The sequence below is a fragment of the Aquarana catesbeiana genome, linkage group LG01, assembly GCF_042186555.1.
Source record: "Aquarana catesbeiana isolate 2022-GZ linkage group LG01, ASM4218655v1, whole genome shotgun sequence".
NCBI classification, from domain to species: Eukaryota; Metazoa; Chordata; class Amphibia; order Anura; family Ranidae; genus Aquarana; species Aquarana catesbeiana.
Window position 1 is genome coordinate 768328862 of NC_133324.1, and position 23954 is coordinate 768352815.

The 23954-nt window shown below is 43.8% G+C and overlaps 1 protein-coding gene across 4 annotated transcripts in view; it reads left to right on the forward strand.

The window, feature by feature from the left end:
* Nucleotides 1-23954, forward strand: part of CLCN3 (chloride voltage-gated channel 3) — a 138008-nt gene that overhangs the window by 54844 nt on the left and 59210 nt on the right. Inside the window, exon 1 of one of the 4 annotated variants that reach the window (XM_073606308.1) lies at nucleotides 4470-4701. The exons of 2 other annotated variants lie outside the window; for them this stretch is intronic. In XM_073606308.1, coding sequence (XP_073462409.1) covers nucleotides 4623-4701 — 79 coding nt within the window. In that variant the 5' untranslated portion in view covers nucleotides 4470-4622. Of the gene's footprint in view, nucleotides 1-4469; nucleotides 4702-23954 lie in introns of those variants that run through there. One more of the 4 variants, XM_073606326.1, reaches the window with a different exon arrangement.

Here is a 23954-nt window from a genome sequence, read left to right on the forward strand (position 1 = left end):
GTTGGGAACAAGGGACACCTATTAGCAAAAGTATGTAGGCATAGGACACTCCCCCTTAACCACTTGACATCCGCGCTATAGCCGAATGATGGCTACAGCGTGGACCTGAATTTCCGGGAGGCCGTCATCTGATGGCCTCCCCTGTGTACGCGCTGTGATCACCGAGTCACTGAGAGTGATTAACAGCAGGGTTCAAGCTTGCAGGATAGCTGGAGGAACCCTAGAAGTGTGTAGTAATTGCTAGACTATTCCTCAACCCTTAGAGTGCACCAGATTGTATGTAAGATTTGTATCTGCCTGTGTGTGGTCAGCTAGCTGGATTGGAGTGGAGTCTCCCTCTAGTGGTGGCCAAAGGTAGTGCAGGCTGTGAAAGTATCACAGCCAGTCTTACATGCACAGTATAAGTTCCCCCTTAATTCCTTAGTTCCTCATATACCCCAGTCGCGGTTAGTTGGCGTGGGAATTCGTGACACTGTGATAGTTGTTTTTGTTCTTTTCACGCTGACAGCGCGTGGAGAAAAAAAAAAGCCGACCAGCGGCTTATCAGCAAGGGACATTGGTCCCGCAGAGGAAGAGGCAATTCTGCCTCATATGTGCCACCAGTACCCCCTGCCAGTGCCACCTGCCAGTGCCACCTGCCATTGCCACCTGACAGTGCCACCTATCAATGCCCATGAGTGCCACCTATCAATGGCCACCAGTGGTGCCAATCGGTGCCACCTAGAAGTGCCGCCTCATCAGCGTACATCAATGAAGGAGAAACATTACCTTTTTTAAAATTTTATAACAAAATATAAAAAAAAATTTTTTTTTTTTTAAATTCGGTCTTTTTACATTTTTTTAACAAAAAATAAAAACTGCAAAGGTGATCAAATACCACCAAAATAAATCTCTATTTGTGGGAAAAAATGATAAAAATTTCATTTGGGTACAGTGTTGTATGACCGCGCAATTGTCATTCAAAGTGCGTCAGCGCTGAAAATTGTTCTGGATAGGAGGGGGGTTTAAGTGCCCAGTAAGCAAGTGGTTAAAATAATTCTAAAAAAATGATTAGTTAAACCCACAAGTGCTTTTTTTCACTGCTACTATTCCTTTATACTGACTTTTAACGTTTACAAATGTAAAATTTGCGAAAACTGGGAAACACTCAAAAAGATAAAAAGTGCATTTTATATACAACTAAATAGATCAGATCAAAATGAGGGACAAATGAGGAGGACAGAGGGACTTTGTTCCAAATCAGGGACAGTTGGGAGCTATGGGGGGGTTGGCTTTGCACAGAGTGGCCTGATCCTCCCCCTCTTCTGAGGTCCCTCATGGCGCTCCTGGCTCCTCTTTTCGAGTTCCCCATTGAAGGGCCGCTCTCCCTCGGGGCACTCGTGTGGGTGCACTCCCATATCCTGCTGCCATTGGCTCCGGTGTCTGGCTGTGATACTTTCACAGCCTGCACCGGAGCCAATGGCTGCGCTGCTATCAATCTATCCAGTCAGGACCCAAGACACCGGCTGGAGCTGGTGTGCTCGTCCCCGTCGCTGGAAAGACCCGGATCAGGTAAGTAAAAGGGGGGGGGGGGCCTCTGAGGGGCAGCTGCATCACAGGAGGTTTTTCACCTTAATGCATAGAATGCATTAAGGTGAAAAACCTCAAGGGTTTACAACCCCTTTAATGAAATGCCACTATGTGATATTTTAATAAAGTTCTTTAATTTCCACCCGACCAACGTACATAGATGACCAGGTGGGTGCGCCCTAGTTCCGGGAGGATGTATCTTTAGGTCCTCCACGAACTACACCATGCGTGTGCCCCCTGGGGGCCACACTGGACACAGCCGATTACTGATCGCGTTACCCGGCCACTCAGTGGCCCTGGTACCGTGTGATCACTGTGACCAACCACAGTTACAATGGTAAGTTAACCACTTAATGACCGAGCCTCTTTTTGAGATTTGGTGTTTACAAGTTAAAATATTTTTTTTTTTTTTGCTTGAAAATTACTTAGAATCTCCAAACTTTATATATATTTGTTTTTTTTTCTCTAACACCCTAGAGAGTAAAATGGCCGTCGTTGCAATACTTTCTGTCACACCGTATTTGCGCAGCGGTCTTACAAGGGCACTTTTTTTTGGAAGAAATACACTTTTTCCAATTAAAAAAAAAAGTTAGCCCAATTTTTTTTTATATCGTGAAAGATGATGTTACGCCGAGTAAATTGATACCCAACATGTCACGCTTCAAAATTGCACCCACTCGTGGAATGGCGACAAACTTTTACCCCTAAAAATCTCCATGGACGATGTTTAAAAAATTCTACAGGTTGCATGTTTTGAGTTACAGAGAAGGTCTAAGAATAGAAGCTAGAATTACTGCTCTCGCTCTAACGATCGCGGCGATACCTCACATGTGTGGTTTGAACACAGTTTTCATATGCGGGCGCTACTTGCGTATGCACGGCAGGACAGGGCACGTTAAAATTTTTTTTTTTTTTCTTTATTTTACTTTTTATTTTTACACTGTTCTTTAAAAAAAAAAAAAATGTAAACATCCCTTGTAATAGAAAAAAGCGTGACAGGAAACTTAAAGGGGTTGTAAAGGTTCACGTTTTTTCACCTTAATGCATCCTATGCATTAAGGTGAAAAAACCTCTGACGATACCAGCCCCAGCCCCCCCATTTTACTTACCTGAGCCCGTTCACCTGCTGCGCTTGCCCCCGATTTCCTCTTCGCCACTCAGCCTGGCCGTTGATTGGCTAGAGTGGATGGATTGAAAGCAGCGCAGCCATTGGCTCTCGCTGCTGTCAATCACATCCAATGACGCGGTCGCCGGGGAGCGGGGCCGAGTGATGCAGTCAGTGGCTATAGCCGCCGGCTGTATCACTGGAGCGGGCCTGCAAGAACTAAACACCATGCGAGAGAGCTCACATGAGGGTGTTTAGTTCTTGCAGGGAGGAGCTGAGACAGCCACCGAGGAACCCCAGAAGACCAGGTTCGGGGCCACCCTGTGCAAAACAAGCTGCACAATGGAGGTAAGTATAATATGTTTGTTATTAAAAAAAAAAAAAAATTACTTTTACAACCCCTTTAAATATGAGATCTGGTGTCAAAAAGACCTCCGATCTCATATTTAAACTAAAATGCAATAAAAAAAATAAAAAATAAATGTCATTTGAAAAAAAAAAAAAGAAGTAAAAAAGTCCCATTTAAGAGCTTATGGGTGGAAGTGACGTTTTGACATTGCTTCCGCCCTGCAATGGTATGGAGCTGGGTGGGGGCCATCTTCCCCTCACTCGTCTCCGTACCACAGGGAGAAGGATCCAATCACCTCTGCCACTGCCGGCACCAGAGCGCGGCGGGAGGGCCCTCTCCCGCCACCGATAAAAGTGATCTTGCTGCGAATCCACCGCATAGACAACTTTTATCTGAAACCGGACCACTCACTGAAGAAAATTATAACAGGTTTTATGGCAGCAGTGCCATAACAACGTTGTTCCTCTTCAAAGTGCTGACGTGTATCTTCCTGAGCCGGTCCAGAAGTGGAAACATAAGCAAGGCTGTCATTCATGACATTCAGTGAGCACATGGTACCAGGAACAGTCATAGGCTCTGTACCATGTGATTGCTGTGACCAATCACAGCATTACATTAGTAAATAAGGTTTCATGAATGAAACCACTGCATGGTGTTAGAGATTGCTTATTACAGTGACCAGAAGAAAGTTCAATTTGTCTCAAAAAGTACGTTTCATTTGGGTACAGCGTTGCATGCCTGAGTAATTGTCATTCAAAGTATGAGACCACTGAAATCTGAAAAGTGGCCTGGGCAGGAAGGCGGTGAAATTGTCCGGTATTGCGGTGGTTAAGAAAAAAAAGTGTACAGTGTGATTTGCTGAGATTGGCACTGCAGTCACCCCACAGCAACCCACCGCACCCAGTGTTGTAATGTAACAAGTGGTGTGAATCGACCCTAAGGGTAGGTTCACATCGCAAAGCACACGTCAGCCCGTGTCTGACATTCGCTGTGCATTGTGTGAGTGCTGTGATTGTGTGTTTTTGTGTTTGTCGCAGTGAGGTTTTTTGCTACTTTTTTTGATAAGCGGCACAATACGTGTGTTGCAACTTAGTGTGAACTGACACAATAGAGACTGAGGCTTTCTGCCTTGTCCATGCATTGACTAGTGCAACCCTACCCATTTGTTGTGAACAAGCCCCTATACCTATCTATGGGGACACAGGCAGGCTGTGATCTATCCACTCCATGTTCATGGATCAGAGTCCTTCCTTGTCATATCTGTGGACAGGTCTACCTGCCTGTTTATATATAGACATCTGCAAAGTACAGGGTTAGATACAACTACATAGAAGCCTTTGCAGGGACAGTGTCAGGCCAGCCTGTGGGGGTGTGCTAATAAAATGTGGGGGTGGTTGTATAATGCAGTGGGTGCTGGCGATTCCCTCGGTCACCGCTAGCCTGCAGTGTTGAGTCCCCGAGGCTGATCCCTCGCCTCTGACGTCACCAAGTGTCCCTGCAAGGAGGCAGCCCTGATCAGACATGGCAGCGTCCCGGGCTGAGCCGTGATCTTTCCATCTCTCCGCCGATCCCCGACTCGTCTGTGCTGCGGGATCGTCCATGGAAGAGGCGGCGGACCCCTACCTCCCCTACGATGGGGGTGGAGATGACATACCACTGCGGGAGCTCCATAAGAGAGGTACGTTCTGTGATCACAGGCTGATCGCTTCTGTTTCTGCTACCGAGGTGTGAAAATGGCGATCCTCCCCTGGCTGTGTTCAGTCGGATGTGGGAGGATGATCCCCGGCTCTGTTATGTATGGGGGAAGCCGGCTCCATCTCCTGGTAGAGGGACACAGCACAGATCGCCGGTACATATCACCTATTCACACTGATCCCTATCACAGATCCCTCCTCCTCTGTAGTCCCGGCCTCTACATTGTGTAGTGTGGATGACAGGGACAGGCCTTCTGGAGGGATCACATGACCTGCCGTCAGTGTACATTGTACTGCATTCACCTACACCATGCTCTGCTACAAAATTCGGCAATTCTGCCATTCCTCTCCTACAAGTAAAGATCAGTTTTGTTTTTTTTTTTTTTTTGCTAGAAAATGAATCAGAACCCCCATACATACATTTTTTTTTTTTTTGTAGCAGAGACCCTAGGGATAGAAATGGCGGTCGTTGCAATTTTTTATGTCGCATGGTATTTGTGCAGCAATTTTTCAAAAGCAATTAAAAAAATAATAATAAATTAATGAATTAGAAACAAAACACAATATTTACCCCAATTATTTTGTATGATGTGGAATATCATGTTACACCGAGTAAATAGATTATAGATACCCAACATGTCACACTTTAAAATTGCGCTCATGGAATGGCGACAAACTTCGGTACTTAAAAATCGTCATAGGTGACACTTTAACATTTTTTTTTACAGGCTACCAGCTTAGACTTACAGAGAAGGTCTTGTGCTAGAATTATTGCTCTCACGGTAATACCTCATACCATACATATGCGGGTACTACCTACGTATGCGCTAGCTTCTGCGTGCGAGCACGAGGGGCAGGGGCACTTTTTTTAATATTGTTTATTGTATTTTATTTCGTCCCTTTTATTTATTTATTTTATTCATTTTTGATCACTTTTATTTCTATTACAAGAAATGTAAACATCCCTTGTAATAGAAATAAGGCATGATAGGTCCTCCTTTATGGAGACATCTAGGGTCAATGAGACCCCAGATAATTCCTCTACCCTGGAAAGCATGAGATAATAAATAAAAAAAAAACCTGATCTCTGCTTTCCAGGTAAAAAACTGTTCATATCTGCCAGTGCCAGAAATGACATCATAACGCCACTTCCTGCCTCCATCCAGTCCCTGGCCAGCTCTATGGTGATCCGCTGCTGCCGGATTGTTAATCCAGCCTCCCAGTTGCACGGAAGAGACCAGAAAGGCACTTGAAGGATGGCTTTTACATAACTGGGAATCGCCGGCTGAAAACACCACTTCAACCCAAGGACGTCATACGGCCGCAAAGTGGTTAAAGCAGAACTGAACCCTTCTATCTTTTTTTTTTTTTTTAGCCCAGAAAGCTGCCATTTTAGCCTCTGTTGATCTTTAATGTGGTTGGTAAACCCTTACATATAATCAGTGAAGTGAATATCCCCTCAGTTGATGCACAAAGATAAAAAAAACCCTCCTACATAAGTTGTATCTGTCTATCTGCAGTCTTCTCTTCTCTACATCCATTCAAAGTCCAGAATTTATAAAGCTTGGATGAAGGGACACACCCCCTTCACACAGGAACAGAGCTTGGTGTTCTTAATTGAAGCAAGTACACACTATAGAGAGATATGCTTTATTCATATTTCATGTCTGAGGTTTACAAACACTTTAAAGTGGAACTTTACCCATACCAACTTAAAGCGGGGTTCCACCCAAATTTTGAACAATATCTGTATGTATTCTCTTCCTTGCCTAGATGCTGACATGCCGTTTAAAAAAATTTAAATCGCTGTAATTACCTTTTATTTTTCTATTCTTGTTTGCACTTCCTGGTTCTCCTCCCGTGGGAGTAGGCGTGTTTCTAGCTTCTCCCAGACTCCGCACAGAATCCTGGGAAGCCTGAGACTAGCTCCCAGGATGCCACTGAGCATGTGCGGGAACGAGCAGTGAATGCTGGGAGCACAGCATTCACCACATCCAGGAAATAAATGCTTGTGGGCTTCAAATGCCCACAATGAAGATGGAAACCGCCTGCAGTGAATAATATAAGTTATTCTTTCCGACGAAATCTGACACAGGCGGACATATTACACACAATATGTGAGTATGTACTGCTGAGAAGAAAAGTTTGTGAATGGACTCAAAAAAAAAAAAAAAAAAAAAAAACTATAGATAGGTGGACCCCCGCTTTAAAGTGGTTTTAAACCCTTTACAACCACTTTTTACTACAGGTAAGCCTATAATAAGGCTTACTTGTAGCTACCATGGACATAGTTCAGGAGATATCCCCTATATCAGCATGTGCCAACGTCATCGGCACATGCGCACCGAAGCAACGGCTTGTTCGTGCCGTTGCTTCAGCTAACGTGCTGCTACCGGCGGCTCCCGTGCACATGCGCGGGAGTAATGTCAACCTTGCTCTGGCCAATCACAGCGCCGGGGGCCCGCGATACCCAGAAGTAACCCTGGGAAACATGATGCTGGCCAAAGCGGTGTTCAGGGACCGCTGCAGGGGCTTCGATCTAAGGTAAGTATATCATAATGAACTAGTATGCTTTGCATACTAGCTTATTATGGCTTTGTCTTGCAGGTTTTTTTTTTTATTTCTCCCCATGGGTTTACAACTTCTTTAAGCAAGGAACATTCATTCCACATTAATAAATATGCTACCAATATTGGTGTGCGCTGTAAATTGCCTCCAGCGTTGCTCCTGTTTCTTCTTGCTGGAGGCTGCCATTTTGCAGAAGCCCAGAGCCCCTGAGCAGCAGTAAATCAGAAATCGGAACTAATCCCTTAGATTTAACAGTTTCCAAAAAGGTACACTCTTGGAATGCCAACTGTCACATTTGTTTGTCCCCTCAACCAAACTGTCAAACCGTCAAATGGCTGGTGCCGTAACTGATCACATGTGCAGCACCATGGCAGTTGCAGATCAAACAGTAGCAGCGTCCTTGGCTGTAAAGGATAGGAGGGTTTTATTCCGCTTTAAGGCTGTCGTCAGATCGGCCTCTACAAACTCAGCAGTGCCTAAAAATGGGGAGCAACTGAGCGTGGGCAGGGGGAGACAGTATATTACTGGATTTGAAACAGTATAGACACTTATTTTTAATTTTTCATAGCTATACCCTACAAAAGGGGCCAACCTGGAGTGATTTTCTGTCTAAAGTTCCACTTTAAATTCCATGGTGTTGCACATGTGATCAGTTATGACACCAGCCGTTTGGTTGTGCTTTCAATGCATGCTGGGAATGTAACTTGTGAAACCACTAAATTGATACGTTTAGTTCCTCTTTAGGACTGGTTGACACTAGTCACTGCACTGCAGAGTAATCTGGCTGAGCTCAGCACAGTGAAGATGCACTGAGCTCGGCCGATTGCACCTTTTCCTTTTGTTAAAACAAAAACCATTGAGAGGTCACAGACATCTCATTAAGTTTAGTTGCCGGTCGGCAGTAGATTGCCTCTAACCTTGCTCCGGTGATAAGAAGTACAGCATGTAGTACTTTTTCATCAGCACACCTTGACCACACACAACTGCAATGCAGTGGTGTGAACCAGGCACAGGGGAAAGGAGGCATTTTGCCTTGTCCATGCGTTGCGGCTGCGTTGGAATAGCCAACCAATGCAGTCCCACTGCACCTTGTGTGAACCAGCCTTTACCCAAACGTACTAATCCTAACGGGTCCAAAGTTTTAAACCACTTCAAAACGGGCCATAGTAAAAAAACGTCCTTGCTTTGAGTGTGAATATCTGAATGATGCCTGTAGCTACAGACATCATTCAGATATCATTGTTTCCAGCTGGCGATTCTGTGCACGATAAGAACAATCATAGCGGCAGTTCCACCGCTTGATCGTTCTTATAGGCGACGGGAGTGGCCGCCCCCCCTGCCGCCGCAGGTGCTTCTCCGTTCTCTCCCGTGCCTTTGGAGGCCCGGAGAAAGAATTGCCCAGTGCCGGATGACGACAATAGATTTCCTAACGTCATAACGTCACGCCCAGAATCCCAGATGTCAACAAAGCCGTGATCGCGGCTGTCGGCATGAAGATCGGTGAAATTTTTTTTTCACGATCTGATGCTTTCCAGCCTGGAGGAGAGATGCGGGGTCTGATTGACCCCGCATCTCTTCATAAAGAGGGCCTGTCACATAGATTCCTATTACAAGGGATGTTTACATTCCTTGTAATAGGAATAAAAGTGATCAAAAAAATAAAAATGTAAAAAAAAAAAATTAAGTAGAATAAAAAAAAAAATTAATAGGAAAAGTTTTTTAAAATGCCCCTGTCCCCGGTAACTTGCGCTCAGAAACAAACACACACGCAAGTCCCGCCCACATATGTAAACGCCGTTCAAACCACACATGTGAGGTATTGCCACGTGCGTTAGAGCGTGTGCAACAATTCTAGCACTAGACCTCCTCTGTAACTATAAACTGGTAACCTGTAAAAATTTTCAAAGCGTCACCTTTGGAGATTTTTAAGTACCGAAGTTTGACGCCATTCCATGAGCGTGCGCAATTTTAAAGCATGACATGTTATGTATTTATTCTGCGTAACATCATCTTTCACATTATACAAAAAAATTGGGATAACTTTACTGTTTTTTGTTATTTTTTAATTCATGATTTTAATTCCAAAAAAAAAGGCGTTTGAAAAATTATTGCACAAATACTGTACAAGATATAAAGTCGCAATGACCGCCATTTTATTCCCTAGGATGTCTGCAAAAAAAACATATAATGTTTAGGGGTTTTGAGTAATTTTCTAGCAAAAAATGATGATTTTTACATGTAGGAGAGAAGTGCCAGAATAGGCCCGGTATTGAAGTGGTTAATAAGCGATCACATCGGTACAGCAGATAGCAATGTTTCGGAGCCACGCAGGACCCCTTCATCAGGCATGTGACAAATTGTGATATAGAACAAAGATATTTAAAGAACCATCCACCAATCGGTGAGCAAGAAATGGCCTTAGCCCTGCCCCTGACGTCACATTCCCACCATCTAAATGGACCTTTTTAAATTAAGGCTATAACAGAAAAACACCTTTATGTCAAAAGACATCAAAATAGCAATCAGGATATACATGCGGCATCTAACCTCATAGATGCATCCAGTGGTCACATACTGGTTACAAAACAAATGCACTTTGTGTAAAACCAGAGGCGTTTGAATAGGAACCACTGCAGATGTTTGGGAAGCTGCTCACGTCATAATGGTTCATTTGGGTTGCTAAGCAGAAGTGGAGGCTTGTCACCAGCCCTTACCCAAAACATCACATTTCACCACAGTATGATGCAACCCTCTGCCATGCATAGCATTCTCTGAAGTGTTATTTGGCACACTTCAATTAAGTAAAAAAAGAATTATAAAACTAAGTGCCCGTTCACACGTGTGGTGACTGGTGTTTTTCTGCATCTGATAATCAACAATGATAAGCTCAGGTTTATTCATACATCTCTTTTGTCCAAACATGCCTGAGCTCATCTCAGATCTTCCAAACCCACTTGAGTTATCCCGCTGGGAAGCGGTCAAAGCCAAGAGCCAATCATTAGCATATGTGTGACTGCGGGGTAGGAAATCAGCTTTGACAAATTCCTGGCAGAATAGCTCAAGGGGGTTCGTCTGTGCTCCTTCCAGGAAGTATTTGATCCTCTGCTGATTTTGTACGTTTTCCCACTGACAAAGAAATGATCGGTCTATAATTTTATGGTAGGTTTATTTTAACAGTGAGAGACAGAACAACATAAAATATCCAGAAAAATGCAAATCAAAAAAGTTTTATAAATTGATTTGCCTTTTAATTAGTGAAATAAGTATTTGATCCCCTATCAGTCAGCAACATTTCTGGCTCCCAGGTGTCTTCTATATGGGTAACAAGCTGAGATTAGGAGCACTCTCTTAAAGGGAGTGCTCCTCTTGTTACCTGTATAAAAGACACCTGTCCACAGAAGCAATTGATCAGATTCCAATCTCTCCACCATGGACAAGACCAAAGAGCTGTCCAAGGATGTCAGGGACAAGATTGTAGACCTACACAAGGCTGGAATGGGCTACAAGACCTTCGCCAAGCAGCTTGGTGAGGGGGTGACAACAGCGATTATTCGCAAATGGAAGAAACACAAAATGACTGTCAAGCTCCCTTGGTTTGGGGCTAGATGAATGATCTCACTTCATGGAGTTTTGATGATCATGAGAACGGTGAGGAATCAGCCCAGAACTACGCGGGAGAATCTTGTCAATGATCTCAAGGCAGCTGGGACCATAGTCACCAAGAAAACAACTGGTAATACACTATGCCGCGAGGGACTGAAATGCTGCAGCGCCCGCAAGGTCCCCCTCCTCAAGAAAGCACATGTACATTCCCGTCTGAAGTTTGCTAATGAACATCTTAATGATTCAGAGAAGAACTGGGTGTAAGTGTTGTGGTCAGATGAGAAAAATCAACTCAACTCGCCGTGCTTGCTGCTTATGACCCCAAGAACACCATCCCCACCGTCAAACATGGAGGTGAAAACTTTATGCCTTTTGGAGGTATTTTTCTGCTAAGAGGACAGGACACATTCATTGCATCAAAGGGACGATGGACAGGGCCATGTACTGTCAAATCTTGGATGAGAACCTCCTTCCATTGCCAGGGCATTGAAAATGGGTCGTGGATGTGTATTCCAGCATGAAAATGACCCAAAACACACGGCCAAGGCAACAAAGGAGTGGCTAAAGAAGCACATTTAGGTCCTGGAGTAGCCTAGCCAGGCTTCAGACGTTCATCCCATAGAAAATATGTGGAGGGAGTTGAAGGTCTGAGTTGCTAAATGTCAGCCTTGAAACCTTAATGACTTGGAGAGGATTTGCAAAGAGGAGTGGAACAAAATCCCTCCTGAGATGTGTGCAAAGCTGGTGGCCAACGACAAGAAACGTGTGACCTCTGTCATTGCCAACAAGGGTTTTGCCACCAAGTCTAAGTCACATTTTGAGAAGGGGTCAAATACTTATTTCAGTCATTAAAATGCAAATCAATTTATAACTTTTTTTTTTTTTTAATGTGTTTTTCTGGATATTTTTGTGCTTATTCTGTCTCACTGTTAAAATAAACCTACCATTAAAATTATTGATCATTTCTTTGTCGGTGGGCAAACCTACAAAATCAGCAGAGGATCAAATACTTTTTTCTCTCACTGTATAGAAAACAATGTGTGCAGTGTGGAAAAATGTGGACATGCTGAATAGAAAATCTGTTTTCTATAGATGTTGTCTGCTGCATTGGTGTATGTTCCAGTGTCGCCCATTTCAGTCTGGTGAATAGGATCCTTTCGAGTGGCAATAGAACACATGTAAAAACTTGGCAATGTGGATCATTGTGTGAATAATGCCTGGTACACACTGAGTTTTTATTTTCGTTCAGCCCAAAAAAAATAAAAAAAAGAAAGAAACCGAGGAGCTCTGGAGGGAAGTGATTTATGCTGATATCAACGGAACAAAGCAGCAGACAGAAATAACACTTGGAGGAACTGCAGTCTGCTCACATAATTTGTAATAAAAACATCTTTGCCATCCTGAAGCTTCCCTCCAACCTCTTTGCATATTATTTTATATATACTGTGATTATGTACTTGCCATATATGCTGCAGAAATCTCCCTTCATGGAGTCTGGCTGCAACCAGTTTAACTGTGGGCAGCTGAAGCTGCTACCTGTTCACTTCCTGGATTTACACAGACACACAGAGGCACACCTCCAGCTCTGCAGCTCTCATTGGCCCTCTTATGACTCCTCATCCCCCCTCCCTTCTTGGCAGACTCTGTGAGAGCGAGAGCTGTGCATGATGTCAGAAGCCTAGGCTTTTTACCAGACAAACAGGAAGTGCGCTGTAAAGCGTATTTACTGGCTGAAATTTTTTTTTTTTTACTATCCGAAGTTATAACAACAAGGGCAGAAGATTTAATAGATGGAAAGTTGAAAACAATAACTGAAGTTCCGCTTTAATCTTCGTCAATGAAATTAGCCCTGCCTGTATGCTCTACAGAAAACATGCAGTGGCAAAATTCTATATATGTATAGATTGTTTCCCTTTAAATTCAGCATAAGGACTTTTGTGTGAAAATCACCTTTGCTCCTGTAGACCCCATTTTTCAAAGGATGTAAAAAAAGGACTGTCTGTGTTGCTCCGTACTGCCAGTATGTGAATGACATGGCTGCCATAACTCGAGATGCATCAATACTGTAAACCGAGGAAAGAACATTTTTTTAAGTCATTTTCCTTTTAGATGCATACATCATTAGGTATATTTGTCTCGAATTCTGTGTTCAAATCTTAAAAAAACAAATGACATAATCAGGGTTAGGTTTTATTGTTGGCTTGCAGATACTGAGTTGCCAGCGTGGAAACTGTAGCAGCTGCCAGCAGTTGTCAGGCACAGAGGTGGTGACGCAGCAGTAAAATGCAGGTGTTAAGGGACATCGGTCGGGGTGACTCATCCTCATATCAGTTGTGGGTCAAACACCAGCCAAGATTTGCTGAGAACTCTTTGAAATCTGATTTTCACTCAACTTTTCATCTCAATGGGGGTAGAATAACACCCTATTGATTTTAGCTCAGCAGAGGATATTTACACAAAGACTTTCTGTTATCAATGTTCTCCATATAAAAGCTGACTGTGTGACTTTAAAGTAGAACTATAGGCAAAACTTTTTTTTATTTTGAAGAGTAAGGGAGAGTTATAACTCCTGTCAGATTATTATTATTATTATTATTATTTTTTTTTTTTGGCATCTGTGTTCCATTGTGGAGATTTGCCTTCACTTCCTGTTCCTTGGCCAAACAGGAAGTGAGAGTAAATCCCTGCAAATTAAGGTAATTCCTTATGGACCCCCAGGTCACCAGAACTATCCCGAGTGGAACATTTTTCTTCTATTCCTCAAACCAGAAATAATGCAATTTCTATTTCTCTAACCATAGGCAAAAATACCCTAGTAGACTACAAAGGACTCCATTAGAAGGTTATTTTTGCACCATCAGAGATGGTGTATGTGTAAAAGATTAAACTAAACCTGAAGTGGTACCTCTAGTTGCCTCCGTGTGAGCTCTGTTATCAGTTCTGTACTCCAAATCCATCACAGATGATGTGCATATACCATGATCTGCATAAGTATTCCCCTAGCGTGGACTTTTTTATATTCTGCAATATTGAAACATAGAATTTAAATGGGATTCAATTAGGATTTTTTAGCATTTCAACAACATACTTAACGGGGAACTGAACTTAGAGTGAAGATTTGCTACAGAACATTAAAGTGATACTAAGACCCCTTTCACACTGGGGCGTTTTTCAGGCGCTTTAGCGTTAAAAAAAGCACCTGTAAAGCGCTTGAAAGAAGTCTCATCTGCAATACCAATGTGAAAGCCCCAGTGCTTTCACACTGAGACCCCTTTCACACTGGGGCGTTTTTCAGGCGCTTTAGCGTTAAAAAAAGCCCCTGTAAAATGCCTGAAAGAAGCCTCATCTGCAATCCCAATGTAAAAACCTGAGTGCTTTCACACTGGGGCGCTGCGCTGGCAGGGCGTCAAAAAAAGTCCTGCAAGCAGCTTCTTTGCAGCGCTTTCCTGTTTTTGCCACCGGGCTGGGTGTGCCGATCGCCTGAGCCCTTTCACACTGCCAGTGCCCAAAATATGCCTGAAAAACGCCCCAGTGTGAAAGGGGTCTTAAATGGCGTTTTTTGACCGCTGGCAGTGTGAATGGGCTCGGGCTTTTACATCGGGATTGCAGATGAGGCTTCTTTCAGGCGCTTTACGGGCGCTTTTTTTTTTTTTTTAACGCTAAAGCACCTAAAAAAACACCCCAGTGTGAAAGGAGTCTAAAGTCTTGTGTTTTTTTATTTGTTTTTTTTTTCTTTAAGAATAACAAACCTGTTCTGCTTACCTGCTCTGTGAAATGGTTGTGCACAGAGCAGCCCAGATGCTCCTCTTCTCGGGTCCCTCTAAGGCACTTCTGGCCCCTCCCTAATGTCAAGTGCTCTCACAGTAAGCGGCTTGCTATGGGGGCACCTGAGCCGAGCCGCAGCTCTGTGTATCCATTCAGACACAGAGCCGTGGTTCGGCCCCGCCCCCTCTCTTTCCTGTTTAGCTAACTGACTTTGACAGCAGCGGGAGCCAATGGCGCTGCTGCTGCGTCTTAGCCAATCAGGAGGGAGAGGGGGAGAACGTCCACTGCGATCGCCTAGGCCAGGGGTGTCCAAACTACGGCCCTCCAGCTGTTGCGGAACTACACTTCCCATGAGGCATTGTAAAACTCTGACATTCACAGACATGACTAGGCATGATGGGAGTTGTAGTTCCTTAACAACTTGAGGGCCATAGTTTGGACACCACTGGCCTAGGCAGTCAGAGCGGAAGAGGGAGCAGGTACCTGCTAAAACTAGGTACCTACACCCCCCCAAAAAAAAGCCTCTAAAAGTGGGAGAGGACAGGGAAAGAAAGTATTAGAGTAGAACTTACCTTTTAGGGTGAAGTTCGGCTTTAGGTACTGCTGCTTCAGATTTGGAGTGATATTTTAGTCATATCACTTCTTTGCTGCTCACTGCTCTCCTTGCTGGAGGCTCTGACATAAGGAATCAAAATCCTGCCACTACCAAGATAGCCACCTCCACCCTCGGACATGCTGTATAACCAGGCATTCTAAGTCAGTAATGAGAATGAGCTTAGGCTTGTTAGAATATTAGTTCAAATCTGCCTGAGCTATCTTGCCAGGAAGCTGTCACTGTGGACCGCCAGTCGCAAGTGGCCAGGGCATTTCCAGCCCCGTAGCCATCCTAACACAAGGGGTGTGTGTACGTGCAGGTGTGGGGCCAATGCCTTGGCCGATTTATGATTGGCAGTCTGCAGTGACAGCTGCCTGGTGGGATAGCTAAGGTGGGTTTGGAGTAGTAACATGCCTGAGAATGTCACTTATCATTAATGGTAAAAGATCCCCTGCAAGGAGGGCCACAGGCTATACTGGTGACTAGTTCTATGCTCCATCTCTACCTTATTTGGGCAATGCTTCCAGAGTTTTTAGTTCCTCTTTAAATCGGTAGTAAACCGAAAAAAATAAAATGGTCCTCCCTGTAGGATCGGATATGCACCGCATACTAGCCCATAATGACACTTGCCTAAAAAAACAGATCCCTCCAGCAACACGATTTCACCGCTGACAGGGATTCCATCTTCACCCGGTCTTTTTTCTGGGTTTGTGGGCTCTGGTCATTTGAATAGCTGAGCCGCGATGACGTCACTCCTGCACATGCGAGTGGGATTCAAGGCTGTCTCACGGCTCTCTCAAAGAACAGCATTCTTTCCATTGAGAGATTTACTGTACCTACAGGTAAGCCTTATTACAGGCTTACCTCTAGGTTCAAGAAAAAAAACGGAGTTTACTACCGCTTTAAAGCCCAACCATGGGAAGCCGCTCGAGCTGCATTATTCTTCTGTAACCTAGAGCTCTCCGCTGCACTATTTTGCCACAAGATATCTTCCATTCTTAAGGTTGAATGACACCCGTATATTTTTCTTTTTCAGGCATTAAATATAGTTCAGAATGCTGCTGTTCATGATTTTAAAACTTGTTGCTCTAGTTTTAGTTTTAAGTAACATTTTCTTTGAGTTATTTTTGGTGTCTGCTATAAAGAATCTGTCCCTTACCCTATTCAAGTCAAACTGACAGGTTCTTTTGTGCAGGGCTGCATTCCTCTGCCACTTCATTCCTCTGTGGGAGCCCTAGGAAATACCCAGAGCTTCCAGGTATGTGGGAATGTCTGATCTCCCCTTCCTACCTTGATGCAATGCATGGGTCTGTGCAACCGGTCACCGTTAGGCGGAGGAGGTACCTTCGCTTACACAGGACCATTGCTCTGAGAGAGCAGCAGAAAAGTATCGATGAGCATGGCGCGTTAACCTTTCAAGAAAACCACTTTACTAGGAAAGCTAAAAGCCCCCTCCACATGCCTAATGGTCAGAAGACACCTGCTACTACTAATTAGAAGTCCTCTGTTGGCATCAAATTCTTGTCTGCTTAAAGGAGAAGTACAGGCAAAGCTCGTTTGGCTGTACTTCTCCTGTGGATCATCAGAGTGTGTTTGTTGACCTGTTTTCAACAGACAGCAGGCTTAAGCCTGCTGTCGGCTGATGTCATAGAGCCCATCCAGGCTTGGGCAAGATCATGTCGAAGTCGGGATCCGCACACATGCCTGAGTCAACCGTCTTCGCCCGCTCCATAGCCCAGCGACTCCAGTGAGCGTAGGGGGGGGGGCAGAGAACGGTGACTGACAGTGAACAGCTCTCTTCTCAGGGTGCTGTGAGAACCAGGCAATCGGCAGTGTTTGATCGCTCGGTTCTTGGTGTTGGAGCCAGTGGGGGACAGATGCAGCATTGGAGCGATGCTGCATCCACCTAGGTTAAGTATGATTTAAAAAAATATTATATGTGTAGGTGTGTGTATATATATATATATATATATATATATGTGTATGTATAATTCCCATATTTCTCTTTTAATCACTCTGAACTGCACTTTCCTTGCTTTATTGCTGCCTTTCTGGATTCACGCGCCTGTTTTCAGTGGGATTTCTAAACCTAATCTGCATCAGGCTGACATTTTATCTAGAATTGCAACAGCCTTAGGCGGACATTTGAGGACCTTCCACTTTATTGATGGAATTGTAAAACCACTTTAAGCAAAGGGCAGCATTGAGTTCCAATAATTGTTTAGGGGAATCGGTTATGCGTGTCGTGTGTGATAAAATCTTGTTGCTGCATCTGCATAATGTTACCGCATGTTGCAAGTCCTGCTAGCTTTGCATGTGTGCCAACATGTTCCAGTACATGCCAATCCAGTGTAGAAGTGTGTGTGTGTGTGTCTACTAAGAAAATGAATTACTTCTGTGGACGATTAAGACCTAAGGTACAACAGCAGTCTTTGGATGACAGACACTGGCGCATAAAGCACTTATACAGTCAGTTAGGGAAAAAACACAATATCCAGTGCCGACATATTTAGTACAAATCAAATTGCTGAAACTGTCAGAGCTGCTGCGGCTGTGTGCCCATGTAAGAAATGATAATCTTCCAATGGCTGTAGGCTGCTTTTCAGTTTTCTAGCAGATTTTTTTTTTCTGAAGGCCGTGTGGGTGCACGTGATTCAGTTATATTTAGCTACTTTTATGTTATCTTGGTGTTGCAGTGCATCGTGTTCAAGGTTCTGTCTTTGTTCGTTACTTTTGTAGTAACGTGTGAATATGTCACCTTTTATCACACACAAAGGAGGTCATGACCTAGGAACACACCTATAGCATTTTAGCATTCCTAGTAGTCAATATGTGCCTAGTGGTATGATTTTCTAACATGATGGTGTAATCAGCCTGACACAGCATTAAGCAACATAGTATTGCCCAGTAGTTGATAATAGTTAATGTAACAGTATTACAGACATCATATTTGACCAAAATGTATTTTGCATATGCTGTTTTTGCTAATTGTCACTGGGAGAAACGAATACTGTCCCTCCTGTAGAAACAAAGGATATCTTCGTAGCAATACTTACTGGCTGACCGTATGACGTTTTGAAGTCAATTTTTTTTCATCTAGTTTTTATTAAGAGACGATTGGTTAGGTGGATGCAGCATCGACTCCAAGACTGATAACCGAGCAATTAAACGCCACCAATCACTCAGTTCTCAGTGCTCCGTATGCAGAGACCTGGAAACTGTCAGTCACTGCAGTCTGCTCTGTGCCCCCCCATTTGAGTGTTGAGCTGCGGAGAGGGTGGGAGCGACTGGCTCATGCTCTTAGCGAACCGCTGAGAGGCTGAGCCAAGTGTTGGTCCGGGCTCCTGGGTGGATCCCAACCATGTGGTTGCTATCTTTCCCTAGCCTGGACTGACTCTGTGACATCAGTCGACAGCGGGCTTCAGCCCGCTGTTGGCTGGAAACAGGTCACAGGAGTGCAGAACAAACTGCACTCCTGTGATCCACATAAGTACAGCCAAACAAGCTTTTGTGTAGCAGCAACATAATTCACGGAGTGATTTGGGGAGCATTTACATCAGTAAAAGATCATATGTCCTATAACATTTGTTATTTTTTCTGTTGCTTCATCTCTCCTTCATTAGTTTAAATATTCAATAATTTGCATGTAATGAGAGCAGCGCGAAGGCCGGCCATAGATGGTTAGGATCCCGGCCGGTTCAGCAGAAACCGGGTGAAATTTGAACCATGTATGGGCAAGCTACATGTACCAAGTTCAAGTTGATCAATCGATCAACTTGGGTACAACCAGCATGCTGAATTTTCCATGCGATTATGGCTAACGGCTGGTATAATACAGTGACTCAGTGGGAGGGATTCTTCTGTCAACACGGTCTGTGCTGATGGGTGATTCAAGCACATTTCTTCTTTTCTGCAACCCCTGATTGCAGGAAAGGAATTCGCTCGTGTATGGCCTGCCTAAGTGCCATTAAAACTCACTTCAATCTTTCTCCTGTCACGTGCACTCCACCACGTGAACTGTAATTGTTCACTCACCAGAAGCCCAGTGACCTTTCATATATTAAAGTTCAGTGAGCACTTGATACTGTAAACATCTCATGCTACACTGCCAGGATATGTAAAAAGTGCCGTAAGTGACACCATTAGATGTGAGTGCAATTTATGTTACGTTTCTTTTGGTCTTAAAGTGGATGTAAACCGATTCATGAAATTTGATCTAAGCACATATATCCGCAGTGCCCTAATTCCAGTGGCTTTCTCCTGCTCTTTTCTTCTGTTATCAGCCTGATAAGTTCTCTGACACGTGATAAAACCAGCCTGAAATTTGTGTCAAGGCGGGTGCTATAAATAGATTAGCAGTGAGCTGGTCAATTCACAGCACAACTCTGCAAGTCTCTGCCTATGAGGAGAGGGGGGTGTGCGCCTTTCCTCCACAGTGTACGGCAAGACTCCCCTCCCCTTTCTGGAACAGGAAGAGAAAATTCTTAACAGGACGTCCACTTTCTAAACAGTATATAAAGGGGAAGACAGCAGATATACATGTAAAACTTATGCAGGGAGATTTGTTTCATCTCTGTGTATTATCTGAGGCTGTTCAATTCACTGGGTATATGCGAGGGTTTACATCCACTTTAACCACTTGACCACTGGGCACTTAAACCCCCTTCCTAACCAGACCAATTTTCAGCTTTCGGTGCTCCCATATTTTGAATTATAATTACTTAGTCATGCAACACTGTACCTATATGAAATGTTTGTCCTTTTTTTCACACAAGGAGAGCTTTCTTTTGGTGGTATTTAATCACCGCTGTTTTTTTTTATTTTTTGCGCTATAAAAGAAAAAAGACCGAAAATTCTGTTAAAAAAAAAAATTGCTTTTTTCTTCGTTTCTGTTATTAAATTTTGCAAATTAGTAATTTTTCTTCATAAATTTTGGCCAAAATTTATAATGCTACGTATCTTTGGTAAAAATAACCCAAATCGGTGTATATTTGGTCTTTGTGAAAGTAATAGCGTCCACAGTTTATGGTGCCAATCTCTGAAAATTGATCACATCTGAAGGCCTATCTCATTCCTTGAGACCCTAACAAGCCAGGAAAGTACAAATACCCCCCAAATGACCCCTTTTTGGAAAGTAGACATTCCAAGGCATTTAGTAAGAGGCATGGTGAGTTTTTTGACGTTGTAATTTTTTCCCACAATTCTTTGCAAAATCAAGATTTTTTTTTTTTTTTTTTTTCACAAAATTGTTATATTGGCAGGTTATTTCTCACACATAGCATATGCATAGCACAAATTACACCCCAAAACACATTCTACTACGCCTCCTGAGTATGGCGATACCACGTGTGAGACTTTTACACAGCGTGGCCACATACAGAGGCCCAACATGCCTTTGTTGGATATCTCATCAAGCGTTCTTGGAGCATAAATTACACATCATTTCTTGACTACCTCTTACACTTTTGAAGGCCCTGGAGCACCAGGACAATGGAAACGCCCCAAAAATGACCCCATTTTGGAAAGAAAGCAACCCAATGTATAATCTATGAGGCATAATGAGTCTTTTGAACATGTCATTTTTTTCCAAGTTTTGGAAAATGTGTAATGAAAACGCTTGGTTGGTCATTTATACAATATTTCTAACACATAGCATTTACATACCAAAAACGACACCCCAAAATAGATTCTCCTACTCCTGAGTACGGCGATACCACATGTGTGAGACTTTTCCACAGCCTGGCCACATAGAGCGGCCTAACATGCAGGGAGCACCATCAGGTGTTCTAGGGGCATATATGTCAAATCTAATTTGACTACCTATTACACTTTTGTGAGCCATGGATGGGATGACTGAGCATGAATGAGTATGGCTGAGCATGGATGGATGACTGAGCCTGGATGAGTATTGCTGATTAGGGATGGATGGCTGAGCATGGATGGATGGATGAGTATTGCTGAGGATGGATGAGCATGGATGGATTTGCTGGATGAGTATGACATCATGGATGGCTGAGCATGGATAGATAGATGGATGGCTGGATGAGGCTGCAATGGGCACAGATCAGCGCTGTGGGCACTACAGATCCAGCTCACAGCGCTGCTGCACCCGATCCCTCCCCTCTCCTCTCACACTGTACCGATCGGTACAGAGAGGGGAGAGAGAGAAACTGGACATGACGCCGGTTTGTTTACAAGTGATCACTCCATTTGACGGAGCAAAAACGCGGTAAACGGCCGCTGTCAGGGCCCATTCTAGGTTCTAGGTGAGCGATGCGACAATATTCTTCCACTACTTATAGATGATGATCTTGTTGTGTCTTTGTAGTTAGTTGGCCTTCTCAGTTGAGATAAAGGCATAAGACAGCACATCCTATTAACCTATTAAAGCATTACAATTGCTGTTCTTTGTTAATTCAGCAAGAGGTAGTTTGATATGTGCTGCTATCTGAGGGTGGTTCTTGTAGTGAGATTCTGTGTTTTTGTTTGATAAACTTTGGTAGCATTGTGTTTAGTGCAAATAAAGTTCATTGGGTTGCATTCTTCTGAAACAATAGGCCATTTGATAATTGCTCATCTGCCACATTCCAGGAACAGTTAAAAGGCCATGCAGACACCTTTGGATACCTGCTAAACTTCCTGCCAGCTTATTGGCTTTTTTCTTCCTATCAATTGAGGCATACAGTAGTTTTACATGGGTTTTATTGGATTGACAATCTCGCTAGTCGCGTTGCATTGTTTTCTTCCAAGCTTGCATGCTTTTTTTTAGTGCATCAGCCCTACTGAGCCTTCGTGCGCGTTCCTCTAAATGTCTTCTGAGTCTTGCATTAGAGTGCTTGCCTTTCAGTCCAAGCTCTGATCTGTTACTGAAGGATGATTTCTAGGTTCAAAGTCATGGCAATTCTTTGCAGGAACCTGACTCTAAGGACAAACTTTGCTATGTGAGTAGGCTGTGCAGACCATTCATTTAAAGAACCCTCAGAGAAGACTGGAAGCCTTGGAAAAGGCTGTTTTTGCACTTGCTAGTTCTACCCTGCAGTTGGTCCTGTTTGGGGCTTTCCCAGACCTTAGTGACTAGTCAGAGTACCTTAAATGAGATATCCAACAAAGGCATAGACCAGAAAATGTTTGTTTGCCCAAACAAAATCTTCATTACATTAAACTTTGTGTGCGAATCTTTGTTCTGATGGTGGCTTCTTTCGCATTGGTCTCCTTTGCACAGTTCCATTCCCAGAATCTTCAGCTCAACATCTTGTTGCTGTGGGCAAAATCCTCTGTCCCTGGACATTGCTGATTTGTTGCACCCCTGGGGCCAGGCGTGGTGGTTTTGGAACCCTGCCATAACCTCAATTATTGTTTCCTTTTATTATGAAACATTTTGACAAAGGATGCCATCCTTTAAGTCCTAGGCACTCTGTCAGCACAGGGGCCATGGTAGACTGAGAATATTACAGCTTTCAAACAAAATCTTTGAATGTCTGTCAGTCTGGTTGCCCCTTTTAGCTCTGGACTGATCAGTTGGAGCATCAAGTTCTGATCCATTGAGATAACTCCACAACTGCGGCATATGTCGACCATCAGGAAATAATAGGTCTCTCTTCAGAAAGGAAGTCTGGTTCATCCTTCATCCCTGGTGTACAAATTTGGAAGGCAGATTTCTCAGACAGCATCCGAAGAGTGCTGGTAGGTAAGTATTGAGGAGTGCTGGGGAGGCTGCTACACACAGAAGGCTTTTTTATCTTAATGCATAGAATGCATTAAAGGGGTTGTAAAGGCAGAAGGGTTTTTTTTTTTTTTTTTTTTTTTTTTCTTCTATGCAGTAAGATAAAAAGCCTTCTGTATGCAACACCCCCCTAATACTTACCTGAGGTCCTTCTCTGTTCAGCGATGTTCATGAGTCTCTCTGCCATCCGAGATTCTCCTATCTGATTGGCTGAGACACAGTAGCAGCACCATTGGCTCCCGCTGCTGTCAAAGTCAGCTAGCTAATCAGGGGAGAGATGGGGTGAATGGACACATGGAGCTGAAGCTTGGAAGCCCCCATAGCAAGCTGCTTGCGGTGGGGGCACTGAACAGGAGGGAGGGGCCAGGAGCACCGAAGAGGGACCTAAGAAAAGGAGGATCCAGGCTGCTCTGTGCAAATCCACTGCAACAGAGCAGGTAAGTATAATATGTTTGTTATTTCTATAGGGGAAAAAAAACCACAAGACTTTATTATCACTTTAAGACCCCTTTCACACTGGAGCTGCGTTAGCACTAAAGCGCCGCTCATTTTAGCAGCGCTTTAGTGCTGTTTAAGCGGCGCTTTTCCGCCATTAGCGGAATGCTTTTAACCCCAAAAAAGGGGTTAAAAGCACCTGTGTTGTGGCGCTTCCGAAGCTCTTTTCAAGGGCTTTGGAAGTGCTGCTCATTCATTTCAATGAGCAGGGCGTTTTGGGAGCAGTGTATTACAGCGCTCCCAAACCGCCCCAAAGATGCTGCTTGCAGTACTTTTCCTAATGTCCCGCAAGAGCACCGCCCCAGTGTGAAAAGTCAATGAATTGGAGGCGGTTTTCAGGTGCTATTTCTAGAGCTAGAACACCTCAAAACCGCCTCAGTGTGAAAGGGGTCGAAGATATAAAAAAAAAAAAAAACGCCTACCTTTACAACTAACTCCCTTAACCACTTGCCCGCCTGCCATATAGCAATATGACGTTGGCAAAGTGG